The 21969-nt window shown below is 45.5% G+C and overlaps 1 protein-coding gene and 1 long non-coding RNA gene across 3 annotated transcripts in view; one reads left to right on the top strand and one right to left on the bottom strand.

Annotated features, from left to right (window-relative positions):
- LOC110261544 overlaps positions 1–21969 on the top strand; it is a 68194-nt gene that overhangs the window by 5896 nt on the left and 40329 nt on the right. Inside the window, exons 2-4 of one of the 2 annotated variants that reach the window (XR_002345770.1) lie at positions 9168–9276; positions 9486–9546; positions 20802–20905. This is a non-coding gene — a long non-coding RNA (uncharacterized LOC110261544). Of the gene's footprint in view, positions 1–9167; positions 9277–9485; positions 9547–17718; positions 19642–20801; positions 20906–21969 lie in introns of those variants that run through there. The other variant, XR_002345769.1, reaches the window with a different exon arrangement.
- ANKRD34C (ankyrin repeat domain 34C) lies at positions 4551–20806 on the bottom strand. Its single transcript, XM_005656254.3, has 2 exons — positions 20057–20806; positions 4551–9633 (listed from the first exon to the last, which is right to left on the bottom strand). Exon 2 carries the CDS (start codon positions 9587–9589, stop codon positions 7982–7984), a length of 1608 nt encoding a protein of 535 aa, XP_005656311.1. The 5' UTR covers positions 9590–9633; positions 20057–20806; the 3' UTR covers positions 4551–7981.

Below are 21969 nucleotides of genomic sequence, written 5' to 3'. Positions count from 1 at the left end.
ATAGTGGGAGGAAAAGAAATCTTTCTCTCACTTAAGACATATATATCCTTTCCAGACTGGTCCAACTTAGGTCATGTACCCATTTCTGAATCTAAGACACTGACAGGGGGAAAGTCAAGTGCTAATTGGCTTAGGTTTGATCCTTCAGCCAATTACTAATGAGGAGAATGGGATTATCATTAACTGGATCAATCCAAATTGATCCAGATGAAGTTAAAAGGGCTTCAGGGATACAGGGTGACTAACCTCATAAACAAAACAGGATTTAATGGGAAGGAGAAGGGAGAATCCACCTGGGTAAACAACCAGCAATATCCAACTGCAGCAAAGAAAGGATTAAATACTGATTAAGTTGTAGTGGGATACTTAAAATTTTTATTTAGGCCCTTCCCTCTCATCATATGAGAAATCATTTTTGCCCTAGATCAGGTGTGTCAGTGGTTTGGGGTCCAGCATTCTAGAGGAGGCAGAAGATTCCAGAAGAGACATCCAGGTGGTTTCTTTCATCCGGCTGTTATTTGGACCGGTTCACGCTGGCAAGACCTTGTCAATGAAAAAATATTAATCCATACTCAATCTAAAAAAGAAATACAAAATTATATTTGAGTCAGTCTGAGTATTTATAACCCGGGAGACAGTCTCAGAGTTCTGAGAACTGTTCCAAAGAGGTAGAGGAGGAGTTCCTGTCAAGGTTCAGCGGTAATGAACCCAACTAGTATCCATGAGGATGTGAGTTCAATTCCTGGCCTCACTCAGTGGGTTAAGGATCTGGGGTTGCTATGAGCTGTGGTGTAGGTCCCAGACACAGCTCGAATCTGGCATTGCTGTGACTGTGGTGCAGGCCAGTGGCTAAAGCTCCAATTCAGCCCCTAACCTGGGAACCTCCCTATGCCATGGGTGAGGCCCTAAAAAGACCAAAAAAAAAAAAGAGGTAGAGGAGGAAACCAGGAAGCCAGCATACATGTGATTCTGGCAAAGGGGGAACACCCATCCAAGCACACATCTCAGTAGAAGGTTACTGCTGGTCACAAGGAGCAGACATCTTAATTAATGGTCTTAGGGCTTTTCTAATAATGGGAAGATTCAAGAATCCAGGTTCATAAAAAATTTCTCCTAAGATTCCCACATCAAGACACTGCATACCATAGCCCCTCCCCGCCAAAAAATCTAAATTTTTCCTGAGGATATCTAACTGTCTGAGGGCCTTTTCTGTCAGTCCCAGAGCATGGAGTGCCTCATCCTGATCCCCACCCTCAAGTCCTTTCGGGGTGTATTTGTATGTAGGCCGTGACTGCTGGTGGCTGATGACTTGATTCTCGTAGAACTAGATTGTGGGCAATATGCTTTATTTTACAGTCCCTTCCTTTTTTTTTTTTTTTCCTCTCTCTCTCTTTAGGGCCACACCTTCGGCATATGGAGGTTCCCAGGCTAGGGGTCCAATTGGAGATGCAGCTGCCGGCCTCTACCACAGCCAAAGCAACGGGGGATCCAAGCCACACCTTGGACCTACACCACAGCTCACGGCAATGCCAGATCCTTAACCCACTGAGTGAGGCCAGGGATCGAACCTGCATCATCATGGATATTAGTCCGGTTCCTTACCGCTGAGCCACAGTGGGAACTCCCCCCCTCCTTTTGTCTTAATTTCAACCAAGGAATGTTTGGGGGGCATTTGTGACCAGTTGGTCCCAGGGCATTAAGAATGAGCATTTGTTGATAGGCCATGGCATGTGCTGTTACTGGATTAGGCTCTGTTCACAGTAGCCAAAAGCCTCTGGACCACCTGCCTTACTAGGCTGTTATAATCCAGGAAATGGCTCCCTCTTGTCGCTTCTTCCCATATCTAGAGTTACATGATTACAATCATTGATCTTACAGGACTATATTTTGATCAATTGTTGCAAATCACCTAATGATCATTAATTTTATCTGAGGCTCAGCCACGTATTTGGCAATGCAAGAAACAATAATCTTGTGAAATAGGTAAAATACAAACAGTATAGCTAGTGACATGCCAGGGCATAAATATTTAAGCTATGAACTTCCAGTAGGTGGCACCACCATCTCCCCAGGTTTCTGCCACCAGGTGGTCTGCTTAACACCTATTGCAGATGCGCAGTGACCACCAGAGGGAAGGGGGGAGACCAGAAGGCAGAGAAAATGTTTTTCCGTTTCAGTATTTCTCATCTTGCCTTAAAATGTGAATTTTTATTCCATCAATCTTGACCTCTTCTATCCTTTCACCTCTTTCTCTTTTCTTCCTCTGCCCTCTCCCCAATCCTCATGCATAATGATTACCTTTTTCTCCTGTGCACATCGTTGTATTTTTGACTCTCTGACTCCACAACCAGCCTGCTGGAGTTGGACCCCAGCATCACCTTCAGCGAAGGCGTCCTGGTGAGAATTACCAGACACTTATTTGTATGTCACCTTATCAGATAGTGTTACAGTTGCGAAATACTTAGTGCCTTGCGTTTTCCAAGATCTGCTCCTTATTCTTGACACCTTGCCCCGGTTGGATTCCAGCATGAGTAGGCTTTTTCCTTCCTACTGTGTGCATGCCATTTGGTAACTCGGACCATAGGAAAAGGACTGCTACAAATTTCACTAGCTTAACCATTGGATGTAAGAAATGTCACATTTCTTTCCTTTGCTGAATCAAGTTTAGCAACTTGATTCTAGTTCCCAACCCTCCTTCCCTCCCCGAAGGTGATAAGAAGATCCATCTCGGCCATGGCGTAGGGTCTTAGACAGTGCGAAGCTTTCAGGTTCAGGGAGCCCTGGGATCTTCACGCTGATGTGATCATTGTCCAAACTCCAGTGTTCCTCAAGTCAGATGCCACAGATGCCCACCTGTCCAGCTCAACCTGTGCCCAGCCTTCCAGGGTGCGCCATCTAGCCACACCCTTCTAAAGTTTTGCTCTGAAAAGGAACAAGCCCCCCCCCCCCAAACCTTCTGTCAATCTTGGGAACTCACTCGCTCTCTCCAAAGGGGCCTTGTCCCTCATCGCCTCTCCCCTCCCCCAACACTCCTCCAAGGGCGTCCCTCTTAATTTCCTCCAAGGTCAAGGGTCCCTCTTAATCGCTCCTCAGAGGACCTGGAAACAATATTGGCCTCCCTCTCCTGCAGACCGAAGTGAGGAAAAGACTTGCTGAAACTAGTCCCCCCACCTTTTTTTTTCTTTTCATTAACTGTGCTTTAAGTCCCACCAGCCAGCTTTTTCTTTTTGTCATGCAAGTGCCTGACTTAAGTTTTGATGGCTGAGGCATCTACCCCCAAGATGGTTCTCTCACAAACAAGTCACCAGCCAGAGAGGACTAAATAGAGCCAGGCAAAGCACCACCACCACCACCCCCACTTTGTTTTAGAGATCTAGACTGATTTCAATGCCTGACCATTTGGGCCACTTGTTTTTTCGCTTCCTACACTTTCAATTCCCACTCTTATGTTTTAAATTCGCTAATTAAGATCAAGCCCACGAAACCCTAGGCCCTCGTCGTCTCGGACCCCAACAAAAGCAGAACCTCAAACCTGTTTCCTCTGTCCACCCACAACCCCACTTTGTGGCCTCAGGTGTGCCCCCTACTTTCCAGAACCTGTAAGTAATACACTTTCTTTTCAGCATTTCCTGATGATTTTTGCTGAGGGCTTCTTGCAGTCACAGTAAGAACCATGAGAGCTAGTCTGTCCGTACACTGGTTATCCATAGACTCAGGCGGGCACAAAACAACAGAATTTATTTCAGCTGTTACTAAGGGTAAGGTTTGGAACTCCCCAGGGAATCAGAAAGTCTAGATGAAATCTGAATCACAGAATTCTAGAGTTTATGTGGTAAGAGAGGCTGTGCAGCTGGTTCATTTGATACATACTGCCCTGCTCTGGAGTAAGAACTAAGAGAAATCAGCTTATCTTAACACTCATCGACAGTAAAAATAGGGCCCCGGGAGGGTCTCCAGGAACCCTTTAGTCCCTACCAGTAGCAGATGGCAGGTGCAACCCTGGGGGACCTGAGCAGCAGAGGCAGAGGAAAGAAAAACCCCCCATGGCGGAAGTGTACCTTCTCATTCTTAGCCTTTTTTTTTTTTTTTTAACCAGAGGAGAAACTATACTTGTGTAATTAAAAACTAAATTTTTAAATCACTTTTTCATAGGAGTTCCCCTTTGTGGCTCAGTCATAACAAACCTGACTGGTGTCCATGAGGATGTGGGTTCCATCCCCAGCCTCACTCAGTGGGTTAAGGATCCGGCTTCGCTGTGAGCTGAGGTGTAGGTCGCAGATGTGGATCAGATCTGACGTTGCTGTGGCTCTGGCATAGGCTGGCAGCTGCAGCTCTGATTCAACCCCTAGCCTGGAAACTTCTATATGCCACTGGTGTGGCCCTAAAAAGCAAAAAAAAAAAAAAAAGAAGAAGAAAGAAAAAAAATCACATGTTCTTAAACTACTGAGTGTGCTCAGTTTGGGATGTTACCAGGCTCTCATGTCAACCGCATCTTCAGGAAAAATTACTGTTTATCACTGAAAATTCACTAAGAAAAATAGGAAATACTCTTGAAGGATTGCAATATATCTTTTATTGATGTATTAGAAATATCTAAATAGTTCCATTACATGGATTTTGATACATCCTGAGCACATCGTCAGCTTGAGACTAGGATAGAACATGGTAGAGAACCAGTTCAAGCAACACACAGTACATCTGAAGTACCAACACACACAAAGGAGAATGGTCAAACGAAACCTGCATCTACTGGGTGAAATTCTAGGAGAATCAACAGTGGACTTAAGCACACAAACAAAGGCTTTGGAATGTCTAGGAATTAAACCCCAACTCCAGGCATTCCACTTTAGACTCACATCCTATAGTATATTTTGATAAACATTCCAAAGAGTCTTAAGTAGATGGGTTATTAAAACTACAGTTTGCAGCTAACTTCTGTAGTGACGCTAAGGCTCCCCATCATCTCTAATCGAGAAAGCATGTTTGAATCTAAAGATGCTTTTAAAAAGCATTCCTGTAAGGTTTGGTCACATGAAGAAAGTTGCCCACGTATGTATTAACCATAATTGAGTATTGCGGCAGTTGTTCTAGTTTGGAATAGCCTAATTCAACTAACGCATCGTCAGAGTGTGATAAAACAAGGTGCTATCCTGATGACTGTCTACGGAAAGATCAGTGAAAAGGTCACGACTGACGGATGCAGGCAGTGACGGGCGTGAGCGTACCTCTTGCACGTTGGTGCGAGGGACAGGCTCTATTCTTAGTGGGCAGCTCCTCATGTTCAGCGCTTCACCTATAAGCTAATTGCTACGAATGTACCACGTTCACGACTGAGGATGAATTAGGCTTTCAAATCTTAGCTGAAGATGAAGAAAAATTCTCTTATGCAGTGTCTGGCTATCCCCACAGTTAGATACTGCTAGCCGAGGTTAGTTTTAACTGACACTAAGGACCACAGGAAAAGTATTTAAGATAGTGTGTGTGTGTCTGTTTAACGAGCTGCTGAGAACAATTGTTGTCTGTCTGGTTCTCTCTTTAATGCATTGCAGAGTCGTTGCTTTGCCTGGAATCCTGTCCACTTGGTGAGAACTATTACCATCTAAGTGGTCCTTACGGGTTGTCCACGTAAAACCAAATCCAGGAGCCCTAGATTGTCACTGGCTTACGTGCTCTTCTTCCCATTTTTCTACCCTTCCTGCAACGTACAAGGGGCACTCATGCCAAGAATCCTGAAGGCCCATGTTACATATTAGTCATCTTACCAAATCACAATTTGGCTTGCCGTTAAGTTATTGTGAGAGCCCTCCTAGCCAGCCTGCACAGGCAGTTTCATTTCTCTTGACCTGTTACTGCCATCTACACAGTGGTCCTCCTAGAGCAGTAGAAACAGCTGGGGCGGGGGGGGGGATATTGCCTCCAGGAGATGTCTGGCCATATCTGGAAATATTTTTGGTCGTCACAATGTGGGCAGAAGATGGAACTGGTATCAAGGGGGTAGAGGCCAGGGATGCTGCTAAACAACTTACAAGGCACAGGACAGCCTCCCACAGCAAAGAACTATCCCACCCAAAATGTCACTAGTGCCGAGGTTGAGTATGTGCCTGCCCTAAGGAATTACTTAAAAACAAAACACTTGGTGCATTCATAACCATCATTAGCGCTTTCGATTGGGATATTCAGATAAACTTCTAGCAAATGTCATTGTAGAAACGGACTGATATGCAGAGCTTCTGTGGCAGAATTTAATTTCCTTTACAAATGAGCCTAGGGCTCAGCCTTTATAGAACCCCTGAGCATCTCAAAGGGACACTTGACTTTTTCCGGCTAGACTTTACTTCACTTTGTGTAAGGTATTATGTATTATTTGAGATTTTGAGGGTTCAGAGGTCTGAAAAATATTACAGCTTGTCACCTCTTATCCAGTTACTTCTGACTGCGCCAGGCACAGTTACAAGCTCTTTCATACATTATCTCATTTAATTCTCACCACACCCTTGCAAGGCAAAGCATTACTGACCCCATTTTACAGAAGAGGGAGGGGAAGCTTGAAGTTAAGCTGCTTCCTCAAGGTCCCCCAGCTGGTAAATGATGAAACAGAGATGCAAATCCAGATCTCAAGGCCTTTCTTCTTTCCTCTATGTGATGCTCTCCCCAAGGACTACTGATTTTTTTTTTTAACATTAGAGCAAATATATCTAAGCAGCATGAAAGGAAAAATAAGTGAGGAAATAACCAGAAATGTCTTCGTGGAGAATGTGGCTACCTTCCACCAAATGCGCTAAATGTCTGCTTCCCTTCTTGGGTTTGTGAAAAGTGACTTTAAAAGGTTCTACAGGTTATTTCGACAAATCTCCCATCACGTAGATAATTCAGGCAAAGAAGAAGCCAGATGTTCTTGAATTACCCAGATAAGTGACAGGAAAATGACAGTTTGCCTCCCTTAACATTTTCAGGCTACAGGTGGTCCCCACCACCTCTGGCCTGAGAACCATCGGCTCTGCCTTTCCATCTTCGCACATTCCATCATTGTGAATCATTCTAGTTTGGGGGAGATCTCACCAAGTTTTTGTTTGTTTGTTTGTTTGTTTTTAGAACAATCAGGAAATGCCTCCTGTGGGTCTATTTTATGAGCTGTGTAACATTGACCTCCAAATTAGCTAATAGTCCCCAACTGTTTTTCACATGACTATAACACAGAACCTGTGTCAGGGTGGGAGACCAACGCCATTCCCGGGCAAGATTCATCTCTGAGGCACCCACTACTGTGACACAATAGAATTGGGGGTAGGGGTGTAGATGGAATATTTGGGGACTCAAACCACAGCCAAATTAGGACGTGAACAAAGTCTGTTACTGGAGTTCTGTAAGGTCTCAACCTCAGTGTGCTATACCACTAAACCCCATGACACACAGTAAGAGGCAGAACCAACCTGCTAGAATTTCTCTGATGGGACAATTCTGCCTCTGTTCCTCCAGCTGTAACCCAGCTACCCAGATTTCATAGCCTCAGGATTGGTTTTGAGCTTCGGCACCATCTCCCAAATATTAAAGCCTCGTTTTCTATATAGGCACTTCATAGATTTATGACACACGACACACCCCAAATACCATCTCATAATTTAAATGCTTGTCTGTCTGATAGACAATAACTGGTATCAGCAGCTTAGATCATTGTACCTTCTCTGTGACTTTCAAACCCCAAAGGTTTTTCTTCCATTGGAGATTTTTTTTGGGGGGAGGGTGGAATTTCCTCTTCAAAACCCAGATACTCTCTGCTCTTTTCAAGCTCTTATCAAAACCCAGACATTATTTCAGAAGGGAAGCAGCACCCTGTTCCCTGTATCTTCTGAAGCGGCCACAGACCAGCATTAAGGGGTGTTCGGGATGCAGAAAATCTGCGTGCCTGTGTTGGTCTAGATTATGGTACTTTTCATAAACTATAGAGATTTAGAAAAAAAAAGAAAACCCTCTCTGAAAGCTTCTAGGTCATGATCTCTTCAAAGTCAGACAGCTGCTTCATCTGCTCAACTTGCATGGAGTGCCTTCTTAGGAGCTTCTTTTTACTTCTCAAGTCAACTCTCTTTGGTGAACTTGGGGCTACAGGAACCATGGATTTTAAGCCACTAGCAAGTGGAGAGGAAGGCTTGCTGCTCGATCTAATATCGGGGATAGGTGGGTTCAGATTGACATTTAAAGGCGGAAGGAAGCCAGGCCTGGTCTGAGAAATTCGGTCTAGTAACAGAGTTCCGGAACCCCGTCTTTCTAGGAGATGGGGTGGTCTGTGGCGTGCTGAGCTGGGGGATGTGCTGGGCACAGTATCCAGGGACTCCCTCGAGCCCTGGAAAAGGGACAGGTGGGAACTGTTGAGCTTCATTCGATCTAAGGGTCCTTTGCCTGGTTCAAGGGAAATAGAGTTGGGCAGTTCCGTCCCTGCCTGTAAATCTAAGTCATAGAGGTCATTTTCCAGCCGCTTAAGGGACACTGCATCTTTGAGAGCAGAGGGACCTGAGGGGCTGATACCTCCCTTCTCTTGGTCAATGGGGAGCGTTCCCCTTCTGGCCAGACGCGGGTGGGAAGCCTGACTTTTCTCATAGGCTGCTTTCCACGATGCCGGTGCTGAAGAGGCTGGAATCTTCAGAACCTGCTCTGTGACCGTGTGGAAGAGGCTGGGGTCTTTGCTATCGATACTGTTGGTTCTGGAGAGAGGTCCCCTTTTGGGGAAGGACACATCACTAATGCTCTTGATGACCTCGTTGTCTGTGCCAACACCATGGTTCTCGTCCTGACGTGTGGAGGCGGCCAACACGGAGGGTGCGATCAGGCCCCAGGGTTCGGACTGGAGCCTCTTCAGTTGGGGCAGACGGGCCCTTTTGAGGTTCCCAACTTTCCTAGTGGGTGACCCGGGGTCATTCAGAGCCTTCGAGGTGTTGCAGCCACTTGGATGCCCTGCCTGGAGGCTGAAGAAGTCATCTTCCTTCTCACTGGGTGGACAACCCAGGCCTGGGGCCTTCAGTTCAATGTCCGAGGGGGATGCACACAGTGGAGGCGACTGTCTGTCTGTCTCTTTGGGTGAAGGAGGGACATTAAGATACTGTTTGGTGGTTTTGGTGCCTGAAGAGGATTTATCTGTGGTTATGATAATCACCTCCTTGCCTTTGGCTCTGCAGGCATCCAAGAGATGTTTCAACGCATCCTTGTCATCTGCATTTATTGCGTAAACCAGAGCTGAAGCCCCTGTGCGATCCTCGAGGCTGGGATCCGCTCCATTCTCCAGAAGTAAGGAGACCACTTCTCCCCCAGCTCTTCTGATGCAAGCATGGATGAGGGCGGTCTTGCCGGACTTATCCTGAATATTGGGGTCAGCCCTGTTGTCCAGCAGGTACTTCACCATCTTGGACTTGCTGATGCTTTGCTGGTCCACATGCTTGGTGATGCATGCCACCATGAGAGCCGTCTCACCCTTGTCATTGCTTTCGTTGATATAGGCGCCACCTTCCAGGAGGAGTCGGGTCAGCCTGAGCCTCCCCAGCCACACCGCCTTTAAAAGTGAGTTGCCATCCGTTCTTAATTCCGTGTCGTCATCCATCATACTGGCCACGGCTTAGCGTCCCTGAGCCGCAGTGGTGATCACACCTAGCAAGGGAAGAAGAGAGAAAGGTGTCATGTGTTCTGTAACTGATCTGAGCAGCATGGCGGTTACAGAGTCTGGATACAGTCATGTCCCATCCTGATCCCGTTAGGCCACCTGGCTTGGTTATTTAACTTCTCTGAGTCTGTTTCTTCATCCGTAACATGGTGGGGGTGGGGGTGGTCCTAGTAGCAAGCTACTTCGTAAAGTCATTGTGAGGATTAAATGAGATAGTGGATATAAAACACTTAACCACACGGAAAGCAGTTGACATAATGCCTAGTATGGAGGAACCAATGAAACACGCATGCTCTTGCTGTGTTGACTATGCAATACTTATCACAAAGCAGTTTAAGAAGCTTGATTTTCTGTCTGCCAGGACCTGTAACGTCCAAGTCCTCAGTAAGGCAAGGTCTGTGTCTATCTTCGTTCATTACTGTAGCCCCAGCATTTAGCAATGAGTCACACTTAATCGATTACATCATAAATAATGGTTTACCACATTGCTGTTCTAGGTATGTATCAAAAAGACCCGGAGGAAATGCACCAAAATGGTGATAGGATCATGGATAGTTTTCATTTTCTTCTTTTTTCTGTATTTCCTAAAATAAATATGGATTACAGTTGTCATGGGAGGAATACTGTAAAACAAAAGCAATCCAACTGTCCCCTGGGCAGGTTGTAGTCACCACTTTTCCAGCAGATGTCAGAGTTTTCATCCTCCTCATTCAGACTCTCAGAAGAGCTGGCATAATGCAGTGCTCCACCCTCCCCTCTGGTTGAACAGATCTGAGACAGAGGGATGGGCAGGGGATTGCATTTTTGCTCATAAATACTAGGAAATTAAAGCTCACACCAGCGCTTCCCCCCGCTGACTTTGAGAAACCCTAGTTTTCTGCTTTGGTTGTCCTTGTGTCAGTTACCTAATTCCTGGACTCAGAGCCTCCAAGCTGGGGGTTGATCCAGAGGTTTTCCACAATAAAGAGAAATGGTCTCCCAGAATCGGTGTCCCTCCAGCCCCTTGTCCCCAACTGGCCGTGCTCTGCCAGCCTGGTCCCTCTCTGCCAGCCTGGTCCCTCCATGTGGACTCTTTGTCCTTCAGGCTCCGCTGTACAGAGGTCAAGAAGCCTGAGTTTCCTGTCTCCTCTGAGGCGCATCGTCCTTCCTCTGACCCCACCACCCGGAGCAGTTATTGATCAAGTTCTATTCCTCTGTTAAATAGGAAGTCAAAAGCTTTTCTTGGCTGAAATTGACAGATTAATATATATCCTTTTTAAACCTTTAATACAGGAAGAGACACTTTTTAAAAAAGCCCAAATCACACATACACACACATATATATACGTGTGTGTGTGTGTGTGTGTGTGTGTGTGTGTGTATTAAAGAAGAGGTATCTGGAGTTCCCGTTGTGGCACAGTGGAAACGAATCTGACTAGTATCCATGATGGATCTCTGGCCTCGTTCAGTGGGTTAAAGATCTGGCTTTGGCTGCAAGCTGTGGTATAGGTGGCAGATGCGGCTCGGATTCTGCATTGCTGTGGCTGTGGCGTGGGTCAGAAGGTGTAGCTTCAATTCAGCCCTTAGCATGGGAACCTCCATATGCTGCAGGTGCAGCCCTAAGGGGGGGAAAAAAAGGTATCCTTTACACAACCCCAGCCCTCCTTGAAGCCACTCTTCTTTTCAGAAATAACAGTGGCTACTAGTCTAGGGTATATCTTTCTGCTTCAGATCATTTTCTGCTTCTTCCAAAATGTATTGTGTGGTTTTATTTTGTTTTTAATTTATTTTATTGAAGTATCATTGAGTTACAGTGCTGTGTTAATTTCTACTATACAGCGCAGTGACTCAGTTATACATCTATATGCATTCTTTTTCATATTCTTTTCCATTATGGTTTATCCCAGGATGTTGAATACTGTTTCCCGTGCGAGACAATAGGACCTTGTTGTTCCATTCTCTGTATGATGGTTTGATCTTGTTGCAGTTGTGTTTATGTGTTCCTATGAGATTTTCTATAAAATCACTACCATCCAAAGACACTGAATGTTATTCAGTGTATTCACAAGAAGTCTCTGCTTCTGTCCCTTCACCTCTATGCTTCTTTCTTCAGTCGCCTGCCGATATTCTCTCCCTCCCTCTCCCTCTCTCTCTCTCCCCTGACGTGGCCTTTCTCTTCTGTTCCTGGCACTTGAACTCTTCTATGGTCCTGCATACGATCATTTTATTACAGTTCTACTTGTTGATAAGCTTGTTGGTCCCCACGCTCTGGACATTTAAAGCAGAATTTTCAAGGGCTAAATAAAGAAAAGGGAATGGGCACTGAAAACACACTGTTTTCTTTCTTTCTTTCTTTCTTTCTTTGGCCTTTTCTAGGGCCGCTCCTGTGGCATGTGGAGGTTCCCAGGCCAGGGGTCCAGTTGGAGCTGTTGCCGCCGGCCTACGCCACAGCCACAGTAACGCCAGATCCGAGCCACATCTGTGACCCACACCACAGCTCACGGCAACGCCGGATCCTCAACCCACTGAGCAAGGCCAGGGATCGAACCCGCAACCTCATGGTTCCTAGTCAGATTCGTTAACCACTGAGCCATGATGGGAACTCCAACACCCTGTTTTCCATTCCATCCTTGGGACCCTCCATCTCCTGGCCCCATGTCTTCAGCACCCTCACCTGCTACGCCTGTCCTCTCTGCAGAACCACCTCTCTTAAAGTCTGGTTGTTTCTCAAATGCCCCACTTTTTATTTTTCTTCCTTTTAGCACTGTTCCTGTTTCTAACTTTAAGACCTTCCTGCTCTTCTTTAATTATTCATCATCCCTCAAATCTCAGCTCAAATGTTACTTCCTTTTTAATCAGGAGAAAAAGCACTCAAGATCGAAGAGGGAGAGTGGAATAAAATTACCACTGACTCATATCCAGACTATATAAAGAACTCCTACAAATCACTTCCTCCAAAAGAGGATACACAAATGGCCACTGAGTACAGAAAAAGGTGCTCAGCCTTGTTAGGAATCAAGGAAAATCAAATTACAGCCCAATGAGATACCACTACACCCTCTAGCATGGCTAAAATTAGACCAACGTGCCAAGGATGGATGAAGATGGAAAGCATCAGGAACAAGTTGGTGGGGGCATAAATTGGTCCCACTAAACTAAGGCCTATATTCTGACTCGGGAATTCCATGCCTGGCTTTAGATGTGTGGTAGATTGAAAAGCATGACTGCAGAATCCTCCCATCACAGCATGCACACCACTTGAGATAAGATACTGCCTCTCCTCCCCTCAGAAGGAGAAGTTGATCTAGACTTGCTTTGGCCAATAAGATGCTGCCAAACTCACTTCGACTTTCAAGGCAAGGCATCAATGAACCTTGCACCTTCAAGATGTGCTCTCCTGGGCATTTCCATTGTGGCTCAATGGGTTAAGAACCCATCATAGTGTCTTTGAGGATTTGGCTTTGATACCTGGCCTCCCTCAGTGGGTTAAGCTTTCAGCATTGCCTGGACGATGGCATAGGCCGGCAGCTGTAGCTCCAATTCAGCCCCTAACCTGGGAACTTTCATATACTAAAGGTGCAGTCCTAAAAAGAAAGGAAGGAAAAAAGATTTGCTCTCCCGTGACCCAGATGCCAAGGAAAGAAGTCTGGGGTGTCCTCCTAGAAAGGACACAGCACTTCAGCTGACAGCCCTGATAAACATGAGCATGTGTGAGAGGCCACCTCAGACCAGCCACGTCCCAGATGATTACAGCCGCATGAGGGAACCCAGTGGAGGCCAGCAGAAGTTCCCAGAGGCTGGTCCAAATTGCAGAAATATGAACAAATAAACAGTTACTGGTTTAAGCCACTTATTCAGGGATAGTTTGTTCACAGCAATAGATGACTGGTAAATATGTGTAGCAGAACATGCAAAGGTGGTCCTGGCAGCACTCTTCATAAAAAACAAAAACTAGAACCAACCCATCAAGAAGAAAATAAAGAAATTATAGTATATTCATATTCATACGGTAGGATACTGTACACCATCTTTGCATTCCATCTCTTCTCTCTCTCAACCATGCACACACACACACAACATACCAAAAGAAAAAAAAAATGAATACCTCATCCCCTGCGTTCAACTTTCTCAACTAGAGTATGGATTTGGTTAATCATCTGGTTCAGCCTCCTCCCCAGAACTCGGAGCCCCTTGAGGCAGGAAAACAGTCTTTTCTCCTTCATCAGCTGTGTGATCACTCAAAAGGGAGATAAAGGAAAAGATGGAGGGAAGGAGGGAGGAAGAGAAAAAGAAAAGGAAGGTGTGGAGGAGAGGAGGATGGATAATTGGGTCCTCTTTCTACGTTGCATCACATAGTTCTGGACTAGCTCAAAGCCCGGGAAGAGAGAGAAGGAGGCAGGTAAGGAGAAAAAGAAGAGAGGAACGAAGAGGGTGGAGTGTCTGGGAGATCCTTCTCTCCTTCAGTTGGAATCAGGGGCCATCTCCTCCCCTGAGCTCAGGCTTGTACCCCAATCAGCTCTTCCCCAGCCCCTCAGGAGAGAGCAGGAGAGAGGTGTGGTTCTGAGTTGACCTCTGAGGTCTGGAATGTCCAGCCTCGCTATAGATAGAATGTTCTCTGTCCACAGGGAGCTATTTTTCAGGTTGTCTCTAACTGTTTTTTCACTGCGGGCCTCCCCCCTGAAATTCCTTAAATGATGAAAACGCAGGAGCTGAGGGTGAGGAGAGAATCAGATCCTTACCTCATTCTTACAGCCCAGATAAAATATGCCACCCTGACATTAACTGTTGGTGTGCTGCATTTGTCATTTTACACTTTTCATGTCAAGAACATTGGGTTTTAAAGATCTCACACGGCTAGTTGTCAAGAGCCTTGTAAATGTCACCAGACGTTATGCATCACCCAGATTACATAGCCCTGTCTACTTCCCTCTCTCTGGGGGTTGGCCACTCACCTTGCTTTCTTGCCTGAGTGCCTTTAGCCAAGTCCATGCCTTGGTCTTTGAGTCAGGTTACTGCTGCTGCTATCACTGCTATAGATGGCCAAGCCTCACACCTCGTCTCAGCTAATCAGGAGAAACTGACTATTGACTTTCTCTGATAGCTGCCAGGTGTGACAAGATCACTCAGCTCAGAAATGTGGTGGAATTCACTTTTTTTTTTTTTTTTTTTTTTTTTTTTGCCTTTTAAGGCCACACCTGCAGCACATGGAAGTTCCCAGGCTAGGGGTAGAATTGGAACTACAGCTGCTGGCCTACACCACAGCCACAGCAACACCAGATCCAAGCCACGTCTGTGACCTACACCACAGCTCATGGCAATGCCAGACCCCTAACCCACTGAGTGAGGCCAGGGATCGAACCCACATCCTCATAGATACTAGTCTGAGCCATGACGAACTTCCTGGGAATTAACTCTCTGTGGAGCAAATAATTGACCAATGGGTGATGGCAAGTGGGAAGTAGATATCGGCTGAACTCTTCCTTTTCTTCTCCTACTAGCCTGGTTTTGGTTTAAAAGACTTTGGTGGGAGGTGATGGATTATACAACTTCCACAAGACTGAGCAATTAGTGGCTTGTCACCCAGCCATAACCCTTGTATTTGCTCTTCTTCTTTCTTTGCTTCAGGTTTGATTTCCCCTTGTTCCTACTTCTCAGTGTTTTATAACCCAATAAAGTGTTAATATGTATGTTTGCCCTAATCTGACAGCAGCTGCCTTGCTTGAAGCATCACATGTCCCTATTAAATGAATATCCCCTCTCCCCCATTTAACATGAAGAAACTGAGGCCAAGAGAGAATCACTGGCTTGTCTGTGGTCATTCACATACCAGTGGGTGACTCTTCTGAGACTTTCTGCCAGCCCACAGTGACTCTTTCTCTCTGACATCGATCCCCCCCACACTCAGTGTTCAGCTTTTGGCAGGTGACATTGTCTTCTTTGTTATGCCCCAGGTGCTTGACTGACTGGACCTTGGGTGGAATTTGAGATCAAGAAACACCAGTTATCTTGGGCTTGTTTGTAGGAACTGAAGTGTTAGGAACTCTGGAGACAAGGCTGCATTTGTGGGGTAGCCACATGCACAGAGAAGCAGAAAAGCTGATGTGCTCATGGAAGTAAACACACTGAGAAGCTAAGATGAGAACCCCCTCTCTCTTCAGAAGTTCAGCTTCCTCTGGGGTCTGTGAGCATTCTAGAAGCCATGTTTCTTTTTCACTTGCATTTTTATTACGTATAATAAGGTAAATCTTCATTACTTGCTGACTCATTCATTCATACATTTACTACCCACCACTCAATGTGTTGGCACCATGCTAGGTTTTGAGGACCAAGAAGTCCACAGAGTTCAGGATTGGAAGGATGAGACTAGAGGCTGGAGGTCACGAAGGAGCCTCTCCACGATAAAGAGGATCCGAACCACCAAAGTGAAAAGGTTATGGAAGAACCAAGCTGGAGAGATGCTTGAAAGGTAGAATTGAATAGTGACCCATTGGATGTGGGAGTCAACCAAGACCTAATTTACATTAACCTGGGCATTTATCCCCTACTGTGCATCACAGAGAAGAAACGTTAAGGACACCTAATGCTGGAAGCATTTGATGTCCTTCAAGGTTTCCAAGTTTGTTGGAAGAAAAGGAAGCAATCCTGATCAAGAAGAGCTGGTACATGTTCAGAATTTGGAAATTCCATCCCCTTTGGCAGCTCTGAGCTCCACCTTTGTATCTTTAAAAATTAGCAGCCCTAAAGTGGTGGGGTCTTTTTCCATCACGCATTTCAGAAGAAGCATAAACAGAAATAAACAAAGTTTGCCTGGTTCCTTCCTGCTTATGCTCCCTTTCCCTCTCCTCCTCGTCCTCTTTGCTTCTCAGGGCTGTTTTCTGTTTAACTCAACTCCACTATAATGACGGCTAACATAATTTCTGAAGGTTCAGGGAGTAGACAAGAAATGCTGAAAAGTAAAACATCACTAACACTAAAAAAAACAAAAAACAAAAAAAATCCTGAATCTTTTTTTTTTTTTTTTTTTTTTTGCCTTTTTAGGGCTGCACGTGTGGCATATAGAAGTTCCCAGGCTAGGGGGCAAATCAGAGCTACAGCTGCCAGCCTACGCCACAGCCACAGCAACACAGGATCTGAGCTGCGTCTGCATTCTACACCACAGCTCACAGCAATGTCAGATCCTTAACCCACTGAGCAAGGCCAGAGATTGAACCCTCATCCTTGTGGGATGCAAGTCGAAAAAAAACCAAAAATCTTTGATGGAGGGGCTGAATGGGCAGAATGGTTTGCCTTTTTTGTCCAGAAACCCTTGGATTATTTTATTATTCACAAAATTATGAAAGTCTTAGACTTTTGAAGCTCAAAGGAGGTGTCTTGTTCAGTCTTTCCCAGTTTATAAGTGGGGACTTTAAATAACAGAGATTTCGTCTTTAATCTCAACCAAATTCAGGCTCTTTTGTGCCCATGGCTTCCCGGACCTGATTCGTGGGGAACAAGACTGCAGAGTGACAGGCTGAGGGCTAAATGCGGGGCACAGTTATGTTTTGCTTGTCTGGAACTGTGCTTTAATTTTTAAACATTTGAATGTTTTAAGATGGATTTTTCATTGTCCAATTTGACAGAGGCCCCACCATTCTCTGTAGTCTTTAACAACTGGCCCAATTCACACATTCAAGTTATTTACCTAGCCTCTGTAGGTATGCCGGTTTGTGATACTCGGCATAAAAGTAAAATACATGGAATCTGCGTCAGAGTGCTGTGTCTTTGTTCTTCCCATCACATCTTACCTTCTTACCTCTACAGGTTTGTTAGGAGGCTTAAAAGAGCTGATGTAGAAGCCCTTTTATGAACTTTAAAGTATGTTGTGCTGGAGTTCCCGTCGTGGCGCAGTGGTTAACGAATCCGACTAGGAACCATGAGGTTGCGGGTTCGATCCCTGCCCTTGCTCAGTGGGTTAACTATCCGACGTTGCCGTGACCTGTGGTGTAGGTCGCAGACGCAGCTCGGATTTGGTGTTGCTGTGGCTCTGGCGTAAGCTGGCAGCTATAGCTCCGATTAGACCCCTAGCCTGGGGACCTCCATATGCCGCGGCAGCGGCCCAAAAAATGGCAAAAAGACAAAAATAAATAAATAAATAAAGTATGTTGTGCTGTGTGAACCATTAAAAATACCTAATGCTTTATTACTTCAGGGCAGATAAGATACCATTTGCTTTATCACCCCTTCTTTTGAGTCACATTTGCATCCGATTTCCAGTTAAATTTCCCTTGTTTGTCACAGTGGTAAATCTTTCAGAGGGTTGAGGCATTGCATTGATTTCAAGACTACTCACATTAGACCTAGTAGAAAAAGTATGCAAAAGAGGAGGGGCAACAGATTCCTGCAAAAGTCTGCAAAGTTCCTCATATCCTTATACAAAGGGCTAGATATACACTTTACTGTACTTTCTGACCCAGAGCAAGTTATAATATGCTTATTTCATATTCATCTTATTTCTGGCTATAGCTTAAATCTTTCTTGACTACTTCTAATATATATATATAAACCTGGTGTCTTGTGGATCTTTATCAATTGCTTTACATTCTTTGTGGAACAATGTAGGATATAATCAATGAACATTTATTAGGTTGATTCATATGGAGTTACTGTTTCTATAAGTAAAAATGGTCAAAAAACCATCGGTTTCACATGATCCAAACTGTTACTTATGGTGCTTATCTAAATATATTTTAATGCTGTCATGCTCCATAATCCAAGTTCTTGAGGATGTGCCAGTCATGGTGGGAGAATTACAGGATAGAGAAGTAGCAGACCTGGATTCTAATCTCAGCTCTGCTACTAGGAAGCTGAATAATTAGGGGCAAGCATCATTTTGCCAAATGAATAGAAGAGCTCCAATTCGCCTTACCGGATTTTAAAAGGAGCAGATACAGGCAATATGTGAACATTCTTTATAAAGTCCTATAAAAATGCAAGGGGTTATTATGTTGAATTTAACTTACACAGATACCTACCTCCAAGCCATGCTTTTTGTTGTGCTCAGTACCCTATACAGTGCCACTAGGGCTCATTACCAATCCTTTTTCTCTTCCAATCACCTGCCTCCCTTCCTTTCTTAACTCCACCACCCAACCACAATTCAGATTCTGCTGAGTCTTTCTGCATATACAATACCTTTGATCACCCTCCTCTCACACTTCTGCAAGGGAAGCATTCTTATCCTAATTTTATAGACATGGAGCCTGAAGTTCAGACACGTTAAGTAATTCTGCCCGAGAACACACATTTGCAAGTTATACAGCTTTGATTCAAACTTTGTTCCTCTGATCCCATGTTCACAACTCTTTCACAGTAAGAATTCTGCTCAGGCACATCTTCCGACCACTGCCACCTGAAGTGGAGTGTACAAATGCAGCTATACCATTTGGTGGTTTTAGAAACTGGGGCAAGTTGCTCAATCCCTCTTGCTTCAGTTTTCTCATCTGTAAAATGGGGTTCATAGCAGACAACTGTGGTGTAAATAACAATAAAATAACTCATGTAGAGTGCTCAGCACAGGGCCTTGGCACATGGAAAATACTCAATAAATGTTAATTTTGAAGAAGTTTGGGTACATCTTTCAAAATTCAGGAGGCCACAACTGTTCAGCTGTACTATTTGTGGAAGCTTGGGGGCTATCTTTATTCTCCGCCTCTTCCTTCTGCAGTCACGGGAAGCAGTTAGAAGCTGATCAGAAATTGAGGTCCACGTTTGCTTTTGCGATTCGAGAATCCTATCTCCTGGCTCTAGGGGCGGCGTTAGGTAGTCGCCTGCCGCAGAGAGCTGCGAAGGTCTGGGGCGGAGGAGACAATGCCGCCCAGTGCTCAATGGGCGCCGCGCGGCCCTTGGGCTCTGTCCGAGGTGCTGAACGCCGCGGTATCGCGGTGCGCGGGCAGTGTGTCAGGGCGACCATTGTTGCCAGTGTCTGTGAGCATCTTCGTGGAGAAGGCCGAGTATGGGGGTCAGGTGAAACCAGGACGGTAAGTCCTTCTCCCATCATTTCTCTAAAATGCTTAGATTCATACTCTTTACAATTTCTTGCACCTTCTCGGCATCATAACCTCTCACCTTCTGTTCCTTATAGGTTTCTGCAAAAATGTGGACTTTGCTCCCCCTTCAGTCCCTGCAGAATTCAGACGCCTATCACCTAGCCCTGATCCGCAATCATTTCCTACAAAAATTCGGCCCCCTACGCATCTCATCCCCACGCATCAATGCAAAAATAAAAAATTCTAAATCCATCTTCCACTCCCATCTCCCACAATTTCCTGTGATAAAAGCACTCTCTCCTACCAGCCTCCCACTCATGCCTGTGGCTAAACTGTGTGGACTTACTTCTTGGGAGCTGAAGGTCCCACCCAGGTGACCAATGGAGACCCCTGGGGGTGTGCTTACCTGGTGGGGACGCTCACCAAGCGAGACCACCTGGGTCCAAGCCACGGGTAGTGTCATGACTCCAAAAGCAAAGTCAGGGGGCGCCCCGCACCCCTGCCTGAGGCTGTGGGTTGGCTTGCCAGGCTGAACCAGCGCTGGGAGCTGGGGGAACCCGGGCCTCGCGGGTCCTGTTGAGTGACTTGCCCAGAACTTCTTTAAGGTTTATAAATAAAGCTTCTGCGTCAGTTCCTTCGAATCACTCCCTGCTCCTCCAAGTTGCAGTGGGAACAAGGGAGCTTTTTTAAAGAGAAAGAAAGCGTGAAAGAAAGACAAGAATTGTCCCCAGTTCTGGTTTGCAGATCTCCTGCGCCACCCCAGCCCTCCAGCTCCTTCTCCGGCTCTACTGGCTGATGAGGTGCTGCTGCCCGCGGGTGCCTGAGAGCATCTCTCCAGCCGAGGCTGGAGCGGGTTGTGTGGGTGTGTGTGCTGAGGAGGAAGGAGGAAGGAGGGGGCAGCGGGGGTGGGGAAGTGCCTACCTGCAGCTGCGGGCAGAGGCGCCGGCCACCCCGCCCCCTCATCCCCAGCTCTTGAGGGATTAGACTCCCTTAGCAATTTAGCTTGAGCCTCTAGGAGCCCCAGGGGGTGGGGGCAGATGGGGCATGGCGACCCTCAGGTCAGGAGTAGTGAGGGGACACTCCCAGAGTCTGACACTGCAGATCCCAGACCAGAGTAGGCATGTGAATTCCTTTCTCCTTTGCTCTTTCAGCAGCTCTGCCTTCCTCCAGTTTCCTTCGTGAAACACCCTCGAATCTCAGGATGTCTGTCCACAGCGTGGGAAGGAGAGGGAGAGAAGAGTGGGCGAGTGTGACGGTAAGATCTGTGGAGAATCTGATGATCACAAACCGTCGGATTCCATTCCAGCTCCATCCTTTAACCTACCTCCTACTTGTTCCCAGAGCTGCTCATCGACAATTTTTGTTTCCTTTGTGACAAAAGTAACTCACAGCTTGTATAGGATGCAAAGCACAGGGCATTATATTTAGAAAGCTTGTGGCCCCCCTCACCTAGCTTTTCATGTCTTTCTACTGTTAGTCCATCACCCAGAAGTAACCTGCATTTTCAAACCACAAACCCCCTGGTTTATATGATCTAGATTTATATAGACACAAAGTTCTGTTTTTGCAAAACAAAAAAAAGTCCTATTTCTTCTTGAGTTAGTTTTAGTCATTTACCTTTTCCTAGATTATCAGCTGTCTCATTTACAATGTGAAATTCACAGACACAAAGTTACAACTAGTATCACCTCATGGTGTTTGCTCTTCTCTGAAACTGTACCCCTTTTTCACTCTTAATATTGTATATTTGTGTGTTCTCCCTCCCCAGTGCTCATTGTTTAAAACCAAACTTGCTGCAGGGCTATCAATTTTATTGACCTCTTAAAAGTATAAATATCATCCTATAATCTGCCTTTATCACACGGTTTTCAATGGTATTACCTACCTTTTCAAGTAGCATCTATTAGTTATAAGCGATGAATAATATTTGGGGGGGAATCTTTCTCTAGAAAGCATTTCTAAGGTTTTGTATATCCAAATCTGTAAGTCTTATTTTTCATGGCTTCTAGATTTCTTGTCTTGCTTAGGAACACCCAGAATCACAAGAATAGTTGCTTAAATGTTCTAGTAACTTATAAATTGATTGTTATTGTTGTTGTGATGATGTTTCGATTATCACTTCACTTGGAAATTATATATATACACAGGGTAGGGTAAGGATTGGCTGAAGGTGAAAAGCCAACTGCCCCAACACCAAAACTGAATAGTCCATCCTTCTCTTGCTGATTCCAAATGCCACCCTGCGGCATATGGAGGGTCCCAGGCTAGGGGTCAAATTGGAGCTGTAGCTGCTGGCCTACACCACAATCACAGCAATGC

This window comes from Sus scrofa, chromosome 7 (genome assembly GCF_000003025.6).
Source record: "Sus scrofa isolate TJ Tabasco breed Duroc chromosome 7, Sscrofa11.1, whole genome shotgun sequence".
Lineage (NCBI taxonomy): Eukaryota > Metazoa > Chordata > Mammalia > Artiodactyla > Suidae > Sus > Sus scrofa.
Note: the sequence above shows the minus strand (reverse complement) of the source record. Positions and strands in the feature narration are given on the sequence as shown.

What these genes read in the sequence shown, in the direction of transcription:
- ANKRD34C (XM_005656254.3), bottom strand. Translation starts at nt 9,589, where the DNA reads ATGATGGATGACGACACGGAATTAAGAACGGATGGCAACTCACTTTTA.